General features: G+C 56.5%; 1 protein-coding gene across 7 annotated transcripts in view; it reads left to right on the top strand.

Annotated features, from left to right (window-relative positions):
- Nucleotides 1-14,036, top strand: part of ARHGEF10L (Rho guanine nucleotide exchange factor 10 like) — a 127,573-nt gene extending 113,537 nt beyond the window's left edge. For all 7 annotated transcript variants that reach the window (XM_039842080.1, XM_039842078.1, XM_039842081.1 and 4 more), the window contains 3 exons: nucleotides 4,410-4,584; nucleotides 11,669-11,791; nucleotides 12,985-14,036. In XM_039842080.1, the coding sequence (XP_039698014.1) occupies nucleotides 4,410-4,584; nucleotides 11,669-11,791; nucleotides 12,985-13,523 (837 nt within the window). In that variant the 3' untranslated portion in view covers nucleotides 13,524-14,036. The remainder of the gene's footprint in view (nucleotides 1-4,409; nucleotides 4,585-11,668; nucleotides 11,792-12,984) is intronic.
- The last annotated feature ends 952 nt before the right edge of the window (nucleotides 14,037-14,988 follow it).

Below are 14,988 nucleotides of genomic sequence, written 5' to 3'. Positions count from 1 at the left end.
CCGATAGGGGCTGAGTGGGCAGGAAACTCTGGCCTTCTGGAGCCCAGAGGAGGCACATGACGGCTGGCGGCAGGTGGGCCTCCCTGGGGGACAAGCGGGATAGAGGCCTCTCCTGGGCTCCCCACTCCTGGGCCCCCAAGACCAGCCAGGGATTAGAGGAGAGGCCCAGAGGTGAGAAATTGGAAGCCAGGGCCTGGGTTCGGGTGCCAGGCTGGGAGGAAAGGCAAGCTGGGTGAGCTGACGGCCTCCCCTGGCAGTTAATTCTGAGCACCTCTCTGGGTTAGAAAATGTCCAGTTTGGGAAACAAAACAGCAGCATGGCTTGTCAGCACTGAGCCCAGTGTGCACCGAGGCCCAGGGGGCCTCACTGCTGCCTGTCCCCACCCGGGGTGCTATGTGCAGCTCCCTCAGCCCCCCTCAGGCACCGATGATGCCAGGGTGTCACTTACTTCTGCCCTGTGTGCCCAGGAGGCCCAGCCAGTGCTGCCGAGACATGGCTCCCATGAGCAGGCTCCTAGAATGGGGAGGGGGTCCGGGGGAGACCCAAGAGAACCGAGGAGTGAGGGGCCAGGTCTGCTGTGCTGTCGTTCATGCGTTCACACGTCCCCCTGCCCTGTCCCCCACTCGCCTTACCACTGGGCTTGGCGGGTTCGCACAGGCTTTGTGCAAAGCCCTTTGGGCTTGGAGGCAGACTCGTTATGGCTCTGGAGAAATGAGCCTGGCTTTCCGCTGCTGACTTCTCTTTTAATTAGATTCTGACAGCAGCGTGCAGGGCCGACTGGCAGCAAACTCAGGTGCAGCTCTCCGTGGCCCCAGGCCTCTTGGTTTTAGCGCAGTCTGGCTTTTTCAGAGGCAGGAAATGCTTCTCACTTTTCTACAAGAGCCGGGCAGGAGCTTCGCGGCACACGTACGAGCACGCATCCGCCCTCCTGCTGGTGCGTGCGTTTGTGTGTCCGTGTACATGTATGTACGAGCCACTTTTGGGAAAGTCTGCAGACAAGGCATGTGGAGAGGCCCCTTCCATCCTGCCGTCCGGCCCGGTCATCCATCTGATCAGTGACGGCGGGCGCTGTGGGAAGGCGGGTCGGGCCTCGGTGTCGCACCTGTGACTGGGGTGGTGGTTCCTCCAGGCCTTTCCCAGCAGGACCCCTCCAGGTGTCCTGCCGGCGTCCGGGCCCTCAGGAAAGTTGTCTGCAGTGCAGGCTGGTTCAGGAAGACAGCGACCGCCCAGCCGGGGTTCCCTGGAAGGGTTCGCCTCTCAAGAAAAGAGAACTAGAAGCCAGCGCTCAGGGCTATGGGCAGCGGGTCTGGGGTGAAAGGCCAGAAATATGGAAATTCTGCCCCTCCTTTTACACTGCGTGGCCTGGGCCCAGCTTTGTGGAGGCCACTGGGGCTTGGCCTTTCCCCAAAGCCCAGAGGCTTCCTGGCTGAGCCTCCAGCACCTGGGCCTTCACTGGGGTGGGGGAGGCGTGCTGAGGAAGGAGGAGCAGAGATACCCCAGGGAGCCCCTAGTCTTAGCTCCCAATCCAAGGGAGGAAATAGCCCCCTGCTCTCTGACTGTGACCCTCCTCCCCCCTGGGGAGCCCCCACTTTGATGGAGACCATGTGGCCCTGCCCTTGGCGAGCTCCTTGTCTGCGAGGGAGCTGCAGCTCTGCTCTCGGGGTCCCCCCATGAAGGGATGAGTGGTGAACCCTGCCTTGAGAAAGCTGGCCATCGCTCTCCTCTCCCTGCCCCCGCTCTGGGGACCCTCTGTCCTCTTCTGGGGACCCTCTGCCTTCTTGATCCCCCAGTCCGTGGGCCTCTCCTCGCTTGGGCCGCAGAGCTTAGCCCTCAGAGACTGGCTCAGAAAAAGCAATTTTGTTGGCCATCTCACAGTCTCGCCCTCCTGGGAGTGAGCTCCGAGTCCACTGGCTTGGCTCCCCATGGAGGGTCCCCCACCCGCACCCCCGCCCCCACCAGCTTCTTTATCTTGGTGGGAAACCTCTTGGTGATTTGAGCCACGATGGAGTTGGGGCTGAGGTCCAGGCTGGAGTGACTCTACGGCAAAAGAAAGAGTCCCCTTATGCCCTTTCTCGCTCAGGAAGCCCGTGTGAGACCCAGAATTCCAGCCTCCTGCCACATCGCTGTCAAACTGAACTTCTTTCAAAGGTGTATCTGATCATGTCGCTTACAGCTCAGCCCTCCAGCACTTACAGATGAACTCTTCACCAGAGACCTCGAGGCAGCCTGGGGTGATCCGGCCCCGCCCACCATCTTCCCACCTCTGTCTTTCCGCTGTGCTCCCCCACACCAGCCACCTGTCCGTTTCTCAAACAGACAAGCACATTCCTGCCCCAGGGCCTTTGCGCCTCCTGTGCCCTCTGCCTGGAGTGTTCACCCCCCCCCTACCCCCCTACCCCCACCCCATCCTTCCAGGGCTGATTCCTTCACATTTTTACATCTCTGCCTAGATGCTGCATTCTAGAACTCCCCTGGGTACCCAGTCTTAATGGCTCCCCATCTTTTTTCTGTGCGGTGGTAATCATTATCTGGAGTAATTTTTATCTGTTTGTTTGTTTCGGTCGTCTCTGCACTGGGGACATGTACTCCCCGAGAGTGGGCGCCTTGGTTCTCTCGCTCACCGCTGTCTCCCCGGCACCTAGAGCCGTGCCAGGCACACAGTAGGAGCTCGAGCATCACATCTGTCGGATGAATGAGATTGTGTTAGGGACTGGGCCTGTGCCGAGCTTCCCCTCACCCAGGTTCCTATAGTTTTCATGACAACTTCCTCTTACAAATGGGGAAACTGAGGCCCAGGCCTGCGAAGTTATTGAGGAAATCAGATTTAACAGCAGGTCTGGAAACAAATACATGTTCTGTCCAACATCTTCCTGCAGCTTTGGGTGTCTATGCTCTTTATAGAAAAAAATGGAAACAACAGAAAACCAGAGAGGAGGAAGCTGACCAGGTGCTGCCCCTGGCATAATTCTCAGCGTTCGGGTTTCTCCTCCCGTGTGCCTCCTCCTCCCCGCATTTCGGATGCTGCCTTTTTTCTCTGTTTTTCCTTTTTGCACTCACTGCCATAACAATCACATTTTTATGTTCATCGCGCACTCTCTGTCAACACGATTTTGAATGGATGTGGGACAGGTCACTCCGTGGGTACGTCCAGTTACCTGACTGTCCTGGATGGCTGGGCATTCAGGCTGTTTGTGGTCTGCCATTCTGGGGTTGTCTATCTCTGAGTCACAGCTGAATGTCATAGATGGAATTCAACTGTCCATCCGTCCTCTCTTGGACCAAATTTCACTGTGCGCTGGTCCCTGTGCTGAGCCAGTGGGTACTGAGGGGCCTGAGGTTCACTGTCTGTCCTAGGAGTTTATAGTCCAGGGTAGGAGGCAGCAGAGTACAGCCACAGAGTGCTGTAGGTGTCACTGGGCTGGACAGTGGGGTACGGTATGTGGAAGGAAGTGGCCAATACAATGGTGGTTGGGGGTGCCTCATGGAAAAGGGACATCACCCTGAAGGGGAGTCTTCAGATGCTGGAAAGCCGTTCCCAGGAAAGCAGTGGGTGATGCACGTTGCAGACAGGTCATGGCGAGGGTGCAGGCGTGCAGCAGGGCGTGTGGTGAGCACAGTTCGGCCCCAGGCTTTGACGGGCCTAGAGTGCAGGGAGTCGGGGCAGAGCTGGGGCCTGGAGCTCCAGCTGAGGCCTGGACTTTCTCCTTCAGTGGGTGGGAAGCCTGACCGCCTGTTTCTCCTCTTTAAAAAAGAGTTTGTTTTACTTTTTAAAGATCAAAATTTTACAGACACCTGTGAAAAGAATCAAATGGCATGGAATGGTTTATGCAAAGGCCCTCACCACTCTCCACCCCAAGCCCTGCTTCCTGGGAGGAAATATTCCCCTGTTCTATTTTTAAGCCACCTGGCACTTTCCTCATGACTTGAACTTGTCCGCCCGGCTCTTTCTCGATGTCTCAGTTTTGGGAATTAGGTGTGGCCTCCTGCTGCGGAAGATGAGGACGTGGCTCACGCCGCCCACCTCCCTTCACAGAGCTGCCTTCACGGCTCTAGATAACACTTGGCTGCCGCTCCGTCTCCCCCTCTTGTCACAGTGGCATGCTAGCACCCCGTCCCGTCAACTCCCAAGAGCCAAGTGCGGGTGAATCTTGCCCTGCGCCTCGTTCAGTGATGTCGTGTGGGGAGCTGGAGATTGGCCGTGTTAGAGTGTTTACACCGTGGGACTCGGCAGACACGACACACCAGGATACCCCTGCCAGCTAAACAAATACCAACACCCCACTGCTGGGCTTCTGAGGTTCCCTTCCAGCCCTGACTCTGGTCCAGGTGGGGGCCAGATTAGCTTGGCCCTCCAGAGGCTCAGCTGGCAGTCCCGGCCCAGCACCAACACCCCTTTGTCTGTGCCGCAGCAAAGCTTCGAGGCGCACCAGGATGAGGCTGTGAGCGTGACGCACATGGTGAAGGCGGGCAGTGGCGTCTGGATGGCCTTCTCCTCTGGCTCCTCCATCCGCCTCTTCCACACGGAGACGCTGGAGCATCTGCAGGAGATCAACATCGCCACCAGGACCACCTTCCTCCTGCCAGGTGAGGCTTCCGTAGGGGCACAGTGCCCAGCTGTCCTGGGCCTGTGAGGGGAGGGAGCTGACATTCACGGAGCACCTTCCACAGCCAGGCAAAGATGTGTCTTGGCTGGCCCAGCTCATTAACCTTCATGGAGGCCACGGGTCAGCCTCGAAAACTGGGTCTCTAGGAGAGAAAGTGGCAGGGTCGGAATTTGAACCCAGGCCTGTCATTTTAAAGCCTTTCTTACTGTCATTGCGTGCTCCCTCTCTGAGCTCAGAGGACTCTCCCAGGTCAAGCGGCTACTAGAAAGTCACTCTGTGCAGGAACCCTGGCCTGTCTGTACGTGCCATGCTTCAGGTTGCCCAGAAACCCAGTTCTGCGTCAAAGCACCTTCAGGATGAGGTGACGCTGAGGGAGAAGGCTGACCAAGAGGCTCTTTCCTTAGAGATTTTTCTAAGAAAAGCATCTGTCCCTCTAGTTTGTTGGTTGGGGTTTGGAGGCAGGGGGAGGTTCAAGGGCTTGGGCGGCTACCTTTTGGGGTCTGCGCTTCCTCCTGCGTAGCTGTTGGTGAGACGTGGTGGAGAGGATTAAAGTCGGAGTTCACCTAACACCCTGCCCCTGCCCCTGATCTGTCCTGAGGCCTCTGTGGAATTGGCTCCAGGTTCTCCCTTACCATCCGCTGCCCCAGACGTGCCCAGATCCCTGAGTGCCGTGCCGGGAGAGCGAGGGCAGATGTACTTGCTCAGGGCCCCTTCCTATGCCCAGCCAGCCTGAGTGCAGCCCACAGGGCCAGCAGGCATCAGCTTGCCTTTTCTCCTGCTTGGATAGCTTCCCCGGACAGCCAGACCAACCAGTGGCTGGTCCGGGAGGACGAAGAGGCTCTGTCTTGTCCAAGCACTGCAAGCAGGACTGGGTTCAGCAGTGGGGAGAGCTGAAGGGCCCTGGGGCCAGGGACACAGAGCAGGCATAGTAGGGTGTGGCAGGCTGGGGGCCTGGAGCTAACCGTTACCAGGACTCAGCAGATGGGCTGTGGTGGAGGCTGGAAGTGGCTGTGTGCTGAGCCCGGAGACTGATCTTCCAGTCTTAGGAGGCTGGGCCAAGGGCAGGCATGATGGCCAGAACCTCAGGGGCCGTGGGTGCCTTTGTCTTCTCCCTGGTCCCTGGGCATAGGCAGGGCACGCAGAAATCAATCACCTTGGCTCCTGCTTCCTCCTGGCCAGTCACTACTGTCCTTGACTCTGGACTTGTGTTCGCAGGGCGTGGTGGTTACTAATGACAGAAGCGATGGTAATAGTAATAGTAGACAGTAACTCCACCCGCCACGAGCCCTGCTCTGAGCGAGGTCTCAAGCGCTTCACCCACAGGATCACATTTCAGTTTAACCCCACGAACGTGGGGATCGTCCCCGTCGTACAGATGCGGAGGTTTGTTCGGCAGGGTCGAGCGGCTTGTCTGTGGTCATGCAGTAGGCCAAGCGGCAGGGCTGGGAGTCCCGGCTCGGCCACCGCGGTGTCTCGGGCAGGTCTCTTTGCCTCCCAGAACCTCTGGTCCCGCTATGACAAGGGAGGTGGTTTCTGGCTCGGGGTCAATGCCCTCAGGTGTGGGAGGACACCTTGCCCAGGCCTGGGGTGTGGTAGGTGCACCAGGAGAAGAAACACCCACCTGACACGGTCCCTGGGTGTGGTAGGGGCCTGTGGGACCTGTGTTATGGGTCTTTCCTTTCCTTCTTTCTTTCGGCAGCTTTTCTTTCATGGTATTTCATAGGATTTAACCATTAGACAAAGTAAATCCATTTTAACTATGATAATAAACATGTCTCTGTACCACAAAAATATGTCCACATTCATGCTGATAGCTAAATACTTTCATGTTAGTAGAACAATGGTAAAAAATGGGTCGTCCTGTGGGCCTTTCTAATCACAATCTCATCCATGGAGGTGGAACAGAGTGAGAGAATCGGGTTGATCAAGTGGTCAGAGGCCAGGTTCGTGGACGGACCTGGCTCCCACCGGCACCATGCTGGCTCACGGCGTATGTTTAAAATGTGCTTTCACGGGCGTTGGATGACTTGTTCTTTGCGGTCACCCTTTAATGAAGGAAAGGCCTTCCTCACTGTGGTGATTATTTCAGAGCCAGGTAAACTGAGGCCCAGGAGGTTATAGGACTGGCCTAAGGTCACACCGCCGAGGAGGCCGGAGCCAGGATGCGAATCGAGGCGCTCTCACAGATCTACTGTACAGCGTCTCCCTTCCTGGGCCTCAGTTTCCCCATCTGTACAACGAGGGGCCGCGATTTGAGTCAGCTCGGCCATACCTCGTAGGGCAGACCAGAGCCTGGCATTGGGCAGGCCCCGCTGGGGTCTCGGCTCTGCTGCCTCCCAGCCCCATGACCGGGGGGAGTGGGGAACCTCTCTGATCCCCGGTCCCTGCCTCTCAGGGAGGTGTGAGCCTGAGGTGGCACAGTCCTGGCTCTGGGAAGTTTCCGCCCCCAATGTGCCGTTCCCTATCATGGTCTCCATCACGTCGTCTTGGTCATCCCCGCCCTTCGTCACATTGGCCCCTGTCAGCCACGCATCTCCTGCAGGGCTCCTTGCTCGCCCCCCACCCTCCAGATCTGTCCCCTTCTCACCGTCAGCTACGTCACAGCAGACAGCAACCACCTGTTTGCTTGCTGGACCTCCCTGGGGCTGGGCGTGGGGCGTCTGGGGCAGAGGCTGAGGTTCCTGATACAGGGCTTCCTGAGGATCCCCAGGAGTTACCGCCCCGGGCCTCCTCCCTCAGGCCTGGCCATTCCTAAGCAGCCACACTGGGGAGCCTGGGGCCTGCCAGACCACGATCCCCCAAACCCGAGGGGGACCAGGCCGGAGCCAGCCCGGATGAAGGGCGGCTTCAAGTCCACCCCACCTTGTGCCCTGACGGAAGAACAACAGAGCAGGACTCTTAAATTCTTTATTAGAGACATTTTTAAAAGGCTTTTAAATATTTTTTCTTCCCCGACACAACCAAATGAAATAATTGCATAATTAGTAATAAATTTGTTCCTCCTTTAGCGTGGGTTTTTTTAAGAGAACGTTAAAAATTTATCATGCTTCCTTCCCCCGACCCCTGCCTTCCACTCGTGCACCCGACTGGTATTAATGCATTTTTGAACCTAAACTCCCTCCTTCTCTTAACTAGACAGGTCATTAATAAAATGTTCTCCAGGAGCCTGAGCTTTTTAAAGTTGTATATCTCCAGATAGATGGCTTGGGTGAGTTGAATACTGCTGCATTAAGTCTCTGTGATAAAATATTTATCCACCATTAGATTTTTTTTTTTTCTTTCGGACTGTTTGTGAAGTGCCTGGCTCTTTCCTCGAGGCGGACAGGGAGGAGGAAGGGCCCCAGAATGAGGTCTGATGATGAAGCCATTTCTCAATTCCGGCCTCTCTTTCAATTTCTTGCCTTCCTTTCGTTTGCCTGTTAGGGGGATGGAGTGAGGTTGGTGGGGGGGTTCTAGGATGCAGGGGCATCAGGAAAGGGTCTCCTGCTGGTCTCCAGGCCCTGGGGACCCTGGGAAAGGAGGCAAGGCATGTGAGATGAGAAATTTGCTGCTGCTCCCTCTCTCGGCTTTATTATTTTTGTGGGTTTATGGCTCGAGTAGAGCTGATCTTAAGACATTAGAGTCTGGGTCCTTTTAATAATCACAACTGTTATTCTGAGAGCCTCCATTTACTGATCGTGTGCTATGAGCTAAGAGCTGTGCTCGATTATGTATATATAGTGTGTGTATATACACATGTATAATATTTCTCGTAATCATAAAATTGAGCAAGGTAGGTTTGTAATAATCATTGATCGATGAGAGAAGGCGACTTGTCAATTCATACAGCTCGTAAGTGATGTCAGCACCCATGTCCTTTTTCACTTCTCTATGTTTACCATTCATTCATTTATTCACTCATTCACTCATTCACTCATTCACTCATTTACTTACAGCTACTTTCTAAGTCTGCCATGAGCCAAGGTACTTGGCCAAGAGCGGGGAATCAGCTTTGAACACACAGATAAACTGCTGCCCTCATGAAGCTCACATTTAGGACACAGTAAGCTTTCATTTGGCAAACAGTAAATAAGCAAAGAGAAAATTCGGGTAGTTACAGACCTTGGCCAGGGCCAGGAAGAGGAGACAGCTGGTGACGAGAGGGAGCTCGGAGCCTGGGCCTCTTGCATCTGATTTCCTGAGGGCTGGGAGCACCACTGTGGGACGGAGGCTGTGCTAGGAGTCTGGAGCCTGAACTTTCTGGATTGACACAGGTGTGGGGCAGAGTCCCAGCTCCATGGACACCAGACACTCTGTGAAATAGCCCTGGTTGTCAAGTGAGGAACTGGCTTTTTCCAGTCTGGTTTGCACGTCCACACTGAATCAACACTGGGAATATGACTTTAAGTTTGCATCACGTCACCACTGCCTGCTGACAGCTCTGCCTGAGGTCTGATGCGCATCGCGAACAGCACATTTAGCAGAGAACGCAGACTTCCACCCCAGCCTGCTCCTCCCCACCTCAGTGGGCGGCGCGGCCACGTACCCAGCTCCTCGAGACAAAAACCTCGGAGTTGTCCTTGATTCCTCGCTCTCTCCCCCTGCTGCAGTCTGTCGACAGGTCTGTCCGTGCTGCTTCAGAGCAGATCGCGAACCTGCTGGCGTCTCATTAGCTCCCTGCCACCGCCGCACGTCAGCCGCCAGCCCCTCTGCCCGTCGGGCTCCTCGCCCCGCTGCCCCTTCCTCTGTCACACGGCAGCTAGAACACTCCTCTGAAATCTGCTCTGTCGCTCACCTGCTTAGACCTTCCGGTAGCTTCTTTCTCGTCATGCTCGGAATGAACAGTCACCGTGCTTACCCTGACCCAGCTGCTCTTCTGACCTCCCTTCCAGGCACCTTGGGTTTGCCCCGTCCTTGAGCTGTACTGAGCTCGTCCTTGTCACAGGGCCTTTGCACGTGCCGTCTCCTGCGCTTTTGCTCAGGTCTCGGCGTAGCTCCTCCGCCTCGTCATCCGGACCTGTCATCCTCATACCCGCCTCCCCATCCTTCCTGCCCACTCTTTGCCCATCCCCCACTGGACTCCTCCGCCTACTATTTATGCCTCTGCTTGTTTTCATTTCCTCTTTCCTCTCTCCAGGGCAGCGCTCACATCGTAGCCGCTATGAAAATTAAATGAAATTAGATATTTAGTCCCTCTGTCCCACTAACCACTTGTGCTCAATGGCTACCTGATTGGACAGCGTGGTACAAAACATGAGCATCATGCCAGAAAGTTCTGGAGTGTTTGCTCTTCAAGAGCAGAACTTCGTGTGTGTGGGTCCCACTGTGTTTCCACCACCGAGCACACAGTCCTGCACACAGTAGGTATGCGGGGACGTCCTGTGGTGCCGAGCGAATGGCTCGGTGTGGTATAGCACACTGCACTAGACAAGCCTGTGTGAGCCCCAGGATGGAAACCCTGCTACCGGATGACTGTGGAGCCCCTCCCTTCTCCTCTGGGACTGCTCTGCAGAGGAAGCACAGACACCTACGTGTGTGGACCCGAAGCGTTTTACACAAGAGCAGAGAGGCAACAGAAGCACCAGGTCATAATAAGCAGCGGACCTGAGTTCAGCTCCCCTCACTGCACTCACCAGATGGGCAAGCTCTTTGGACCTTAATAACATCCTCATCTAGAAAATGGGCATGACATCTGTGTCTTGCATGCCTCTCAGCTGTCACAAGGCTCACATCAGACTAGGGCACGTACGTGAGTGTTTTAGACACTCCTAAGCAGTATTTCTCCGAGTGCAGTCCCTGGACCAGCAGCATCGATGCCACCTGGGAACGTGCTAGAAATGCGGTTCGAGGCCTCGCCCCTGGGGGTCGGCCCCTCGGTCGTGAGCCCCCCCGTGGCGCTGACGCATGCCCGGGCCGAGGACCACTTCTCGCGGCGTCATTTCACGTCTCGCATGGCGTTGGCATTGCCGTGACGTGTGGCATGGATTGAATTTCCTTTGAGGGGAAGATAAGCCCCTTTTCGTGGGGCAGAGGGATTCAAGCAAGAAGCGAGACAGCCGTCTGGAAAGGCTGGAGTCCACTCCCGGCCTCTCCCTCATGCCCACTCCCACTGACCGGAACCATGAGCGAGGGGACAATGTTGATGGCAGAAAGCACACGCCTGCGCGCCGCGTGCCAGCCCTGGCTTTCGTGTTCCGTATTCATTGATTCATTCTGTTCTCAGGACAAGGCTATGCACTGTCATTATTGTCCCCTCTTGCAAGTGAGGAAACCACGGTACAGAGAGGTTTAGGGGCTGGCCCCGGATCACGTAGCCAGGAAGTGGCAGAGCTGGGGTTTGGACTCAGAGCCTGGCCCCGGAGCCCTGCTCTTGGCCACTGTGCCGTGCAGCCCACACTGTGCTTCCTCCCTGCGAAGAGCAGAGCGACCTTCCCTGCTATCGCTGTTTGGCTAAGATGAGGACACAGCACCCAGGGGATAGCCAAGAAGGACTAATCCGAACTGATCTCAAAACCATGTTAGTTCCTGGCACTGAGCTGTCCATGTCACTGTCAGGCCCAGGGACGGCAGGGCGCGCTGCGCATTTGCTGGAGGAAGGGCCCGGGCAAAATATCAAGCCTGGCTGGAAGCCGAGGGGCTGTGACAGACCGCCAGCTCGCCCTGTGTCTCACATCCACCCTGGCCCTCCCCACGCGTCCCTTCTATACCGACATCCTCTTCACCTTCAAACCCACGCCTTCCTGGGCCTCCCCGGCTTTACTTCTCATGGCCAGTTGTGACCCTGGCATGGGCCACACTGCCTGGGCCTGCCTTTTTGTGCCAGATAACCTAGCCACAGCTCCACGTTACACAGGAGAAAACTGAGGCTGGGTGTGGGGAGCCCTCAGCTTGGGGATCCAGGGGCCAGACTCCAGCCACAGCAGCCTCCCAGGCCTCAGGTCTTCGGCACAGCCCTGTCTAGCTCCTTGCTTGTCCCACGAGAGGAGCCAGACTGTGCCATTTCCTCAATTTGATATGACCCCCAGAGTCTGTTGGGCTGTCCCCCAAGGAGATTGCACTGCTCATGCTGGCCCCTCTCTCTGCAGGCCAGAAACACCTGTGCATCACCAGCCTCCTGATCTGCCAGGGTCTGCTCTGGGTGGGCACTGACCAGGGTATCATCGTCCTGCTGCCTGTGCCTCGGCTGGAAGGCATCCCCAAGATCACAGGTGAGGTTCTGGGAGCCAGTCTTGGCGAGGCCCAGGAGCCAGCTGCAGATGGTCGGGGGTGGGGGAGAGCTGGTGAATCTTGTGATGTGTGAGGTGTCCATTCTCCAAGGTTCTCTGTCATCACAGGCAACACTGTGGCACGATACAAATAAATCACCCCAGGCCCACGGTCTCCCACCTCTTCGCTGAGTCTCCGTTTCCCAGCCTGGCACATGGGCACAGTCGTGCCTATTGGCCAGGTGGTTTGAGGACTGGCTGAGACACGTGACTAACGGCAGAGGCTCTGCTGGCCTCTTCTGCTCCCTCCCCACAGCTGCTTCAAAATGTCCGGGCTCCAGAGATAGAAATAACCGAGGGCTCCTGGGGATGAGGTCCACGTGCAGATGTGTGTGCAAATGTGGATTAAAGAAGGTCAGCCCTGACCTGACCTGTAGCACTGGGGCACAGGAGAATAAGGGAGGGTCAAGGAGAACCCCAGAGCCCTGGGCCTCTCTCTGCCTCCTCCAGCTGCTGCCAGAGAGCAGGGGTGAGTAGGGGGTGGGCCAGGCCTGGCCGGACCTTGAGCTAAAGATAAAGAATCTCTCTTCCTAAATTCTGGGATTCCCTATGTTCATCACGTAGGTCATGTTCACCTCAGGCTTGGTCCTGGGGTTGCAGGAATGTATCAGGCAGAGACTCTGCCCCCAAAGACATGACAGTTTGGTGGGGCAGCCGTAGTCCGGGGTGGCAGCTGCTGAGATGGCAGGTGTCGGGGAATGCGGGCACTGAGACAGGGCGATCAGCTCTCCATGGGTGAATTCAAGAAGGATGCACTGGAGGAGCTCGAACTGGATTTTAGGATGAGTTGTAGAGTCAGGTGGACGGAAAAGGCTCTCTAGGTGGAGGCTGCGTCCCCAGCGAAGGCACCGAGACGTGAAGGTGGCTCAGGCAGGGAGCTGCAGGTGCTTTCACACTGAGGGTCCCTCAAGTGGTTTATCAGGTCACTCCTGTTCTCCTGCTCCCCCTCCCCAAAGAAAGTAGCCCTGGAGCGTGGGAGAGCCCCCAGACCTGGGGCCTTTTGGAACGGTTCCAACGTAGATTGCGGTTACAACATAGAAACAAAAACAACCAGAAAGTTCTCCCAGAGACATGTCCGGGTGCCTCGTTTAAAGCTCTGGGCCTTTGGGCTCCTTCTCTCTGTCTCATTTCTGCAGGGAAAGGCATGGTCTCCCTCAATGGTCACTGCGGGCCTGTGGCCTTCCTGGCTGTGGCCACCAGCATCTTGGCCCTCGATATCCTGCGGAGTGACACAGAGGAGGCCGAGGGCCCCAGGGCTGAGGAAGACAAGCCAGACGGGCAGGCTCACGAGCCAGTACCCGCACCGTCGAGCCACGTGGGCCGCGAGCTGATTCGCAAGAAGGGCATCCTCCTGCAGTACCGCCTGCGCTCCACGGCCCACCTGCCGGGCCCGCTGCTCTCCATGCGGGAGCCAGTGCCCACCGACGGCTCAGCCCTGGAGCACAGCGAGGAGGACGGCTCCATCTACGAGATGGCCGATGACCCTGATGTCTGGGTGCGCAGCCGGCCCTGTGCTCGGGACGCCCACCGCAAGGAGATCTGCTCGGTGGCCATCATCTCCGGCGGGCAGGGCTACCGCAGCTTCGGCAGTGCCTCGGGTGGCAGAGGGCGGCCAGCACCCTCTGGGGAGACGGACAGCACCCTCCTCATCTGGCAGGTGCCGTTGACGCTATAGCCCCTAGCCAGGGTGCACGGCGGTAGCTGTGCTGGGCTCTCGGCCTGCTGTGGGCCCTTCTCGCCATCTGGGGTCCCCCAGGGAACACTGGGTGGATTTGCCCTCCAGGAGTCTTCGTGGGGCCATGCGGACGGGTCTGGATCTCCAGGAACTACGTGACAGAGCAGAGGAAAGCCTCTTCCTTTAAAAAAAAATTCAGAGTGTTGTTGGGGGAGGGGTTTGAGTTTGGGGAGAGGGAGGACACCTCTAGAGGCAATGGCCTTTAAAAAAAAACAAACAAATGCAAAACCTCATAGCTGCCTGGCAAGCCCAGCGCCTCTGGTTCCGGCCAAGTGGGGCTCTGAGGCGGCCACCCGCCCCCTGGGAAGGGGGTGCAGTGTGTGTGTATGAGAGCGTGTGGGATGGTGTGTGAATATATATAAATACGTATATATGGTGTATATTATCTGTGTATAAAGTCTGTACATATTGGAGCTCTGGGAGATTCTGAAATAAAAGGCAAGAATAACTTCAGTATTTAGATTGAGGACTTTTCTTTCCGAGATGCGATAGGGGAGGAGACGGAGCAGCTGTCACCAGATAAGGACTGATTGTTCTGGAACCAGGAGCGACCCTGCCCTCAGCAGGAATGACCGAGGCCAGGCCCCAGGAAGACCGTGTCCCAAGAACAGGCCCCAGAACTGCTGTCCGGTGCAGTTTCCATTGACTACATGTGGCTATTTAATTTTTAAAATTCAGATTAATTAAATTAATTAAAGAAAAATTCCGTTCTTCAGCCGCATTAGCCACGTTTCTGGTGTGGCTCGAGAAGGTAAGGGCTGTCTGTATGGGACGACACGGAGGAGACCGTTTCCAGTTCCCTTCTGCTCGATAAGGGGCTCTTGGGAGCTTCTTTTCTGAATGTTTTTTGCAGAGAAGGCTGGGTGCTCTGTAATGGTTTGGAAGCAGGAGGCCTTGGCTCTGCTGAGCAGGTGCGAAGGAAGCTGAAGTCTTCACCACATGGAAGATGTGGTCCGGAGCTGTTGCTATGGGCAACAGTGCGAGGCGGGGTGGGGGCTGAGGTCCCTGCATCTGAGGGCAGATGGGGCGAGCTCTGCTTGGTGGGAGCAGAGCCCAGGCTGTGTGTGTGTGGGGTCGGGGGGGGCAGTGGTTGGCAGATGGGGCTGCCTGGGGCCCTGGCTTCTTACTTCTGGCTCAGTCTCCATCATTTAATTTCTAGAGTGGCTACAAGAGGAAAAAAAATTCAAAGCCACCACCCCAAAGGGCAGTGTTTCCTCAGTTTTCCCACCTGCCCATCTCTCTGTCTGTCATCTGTCTGTGTGTCTGTCCACCTGTCACCCACCTATCTCTTTCTCCTCCCTTCCACACTTATCAATGGCAGCAGCACCAGGTTTCAGGGGAAAGGAGCAGAGCCTGGCTCAATGGACCTCCACGCGATGCTCCGGGAACCCAGCGGGAAGAGCCA

This window comes from Pteropus medius, unplaced genomic scaffold, assembly GCF_902729225.1.
Source record: "Pteropus medius unplaced genomic scaffold, Ma_sr-lr_union100, whole genome shotgun sequence".
Classification (NCBI taxonomy): domain Eukaryota; kingdom Metazoa; phylum Chordata; class Mammalia; order Chiroptera; family Pteropodidae; genus Pteropus; species Pteropus medius.
The sequence above is the reverse complement of the archived record's forward strand: the minus strand, read 5'-3'. Positions and strand labels throughout refer to the sequence as shown.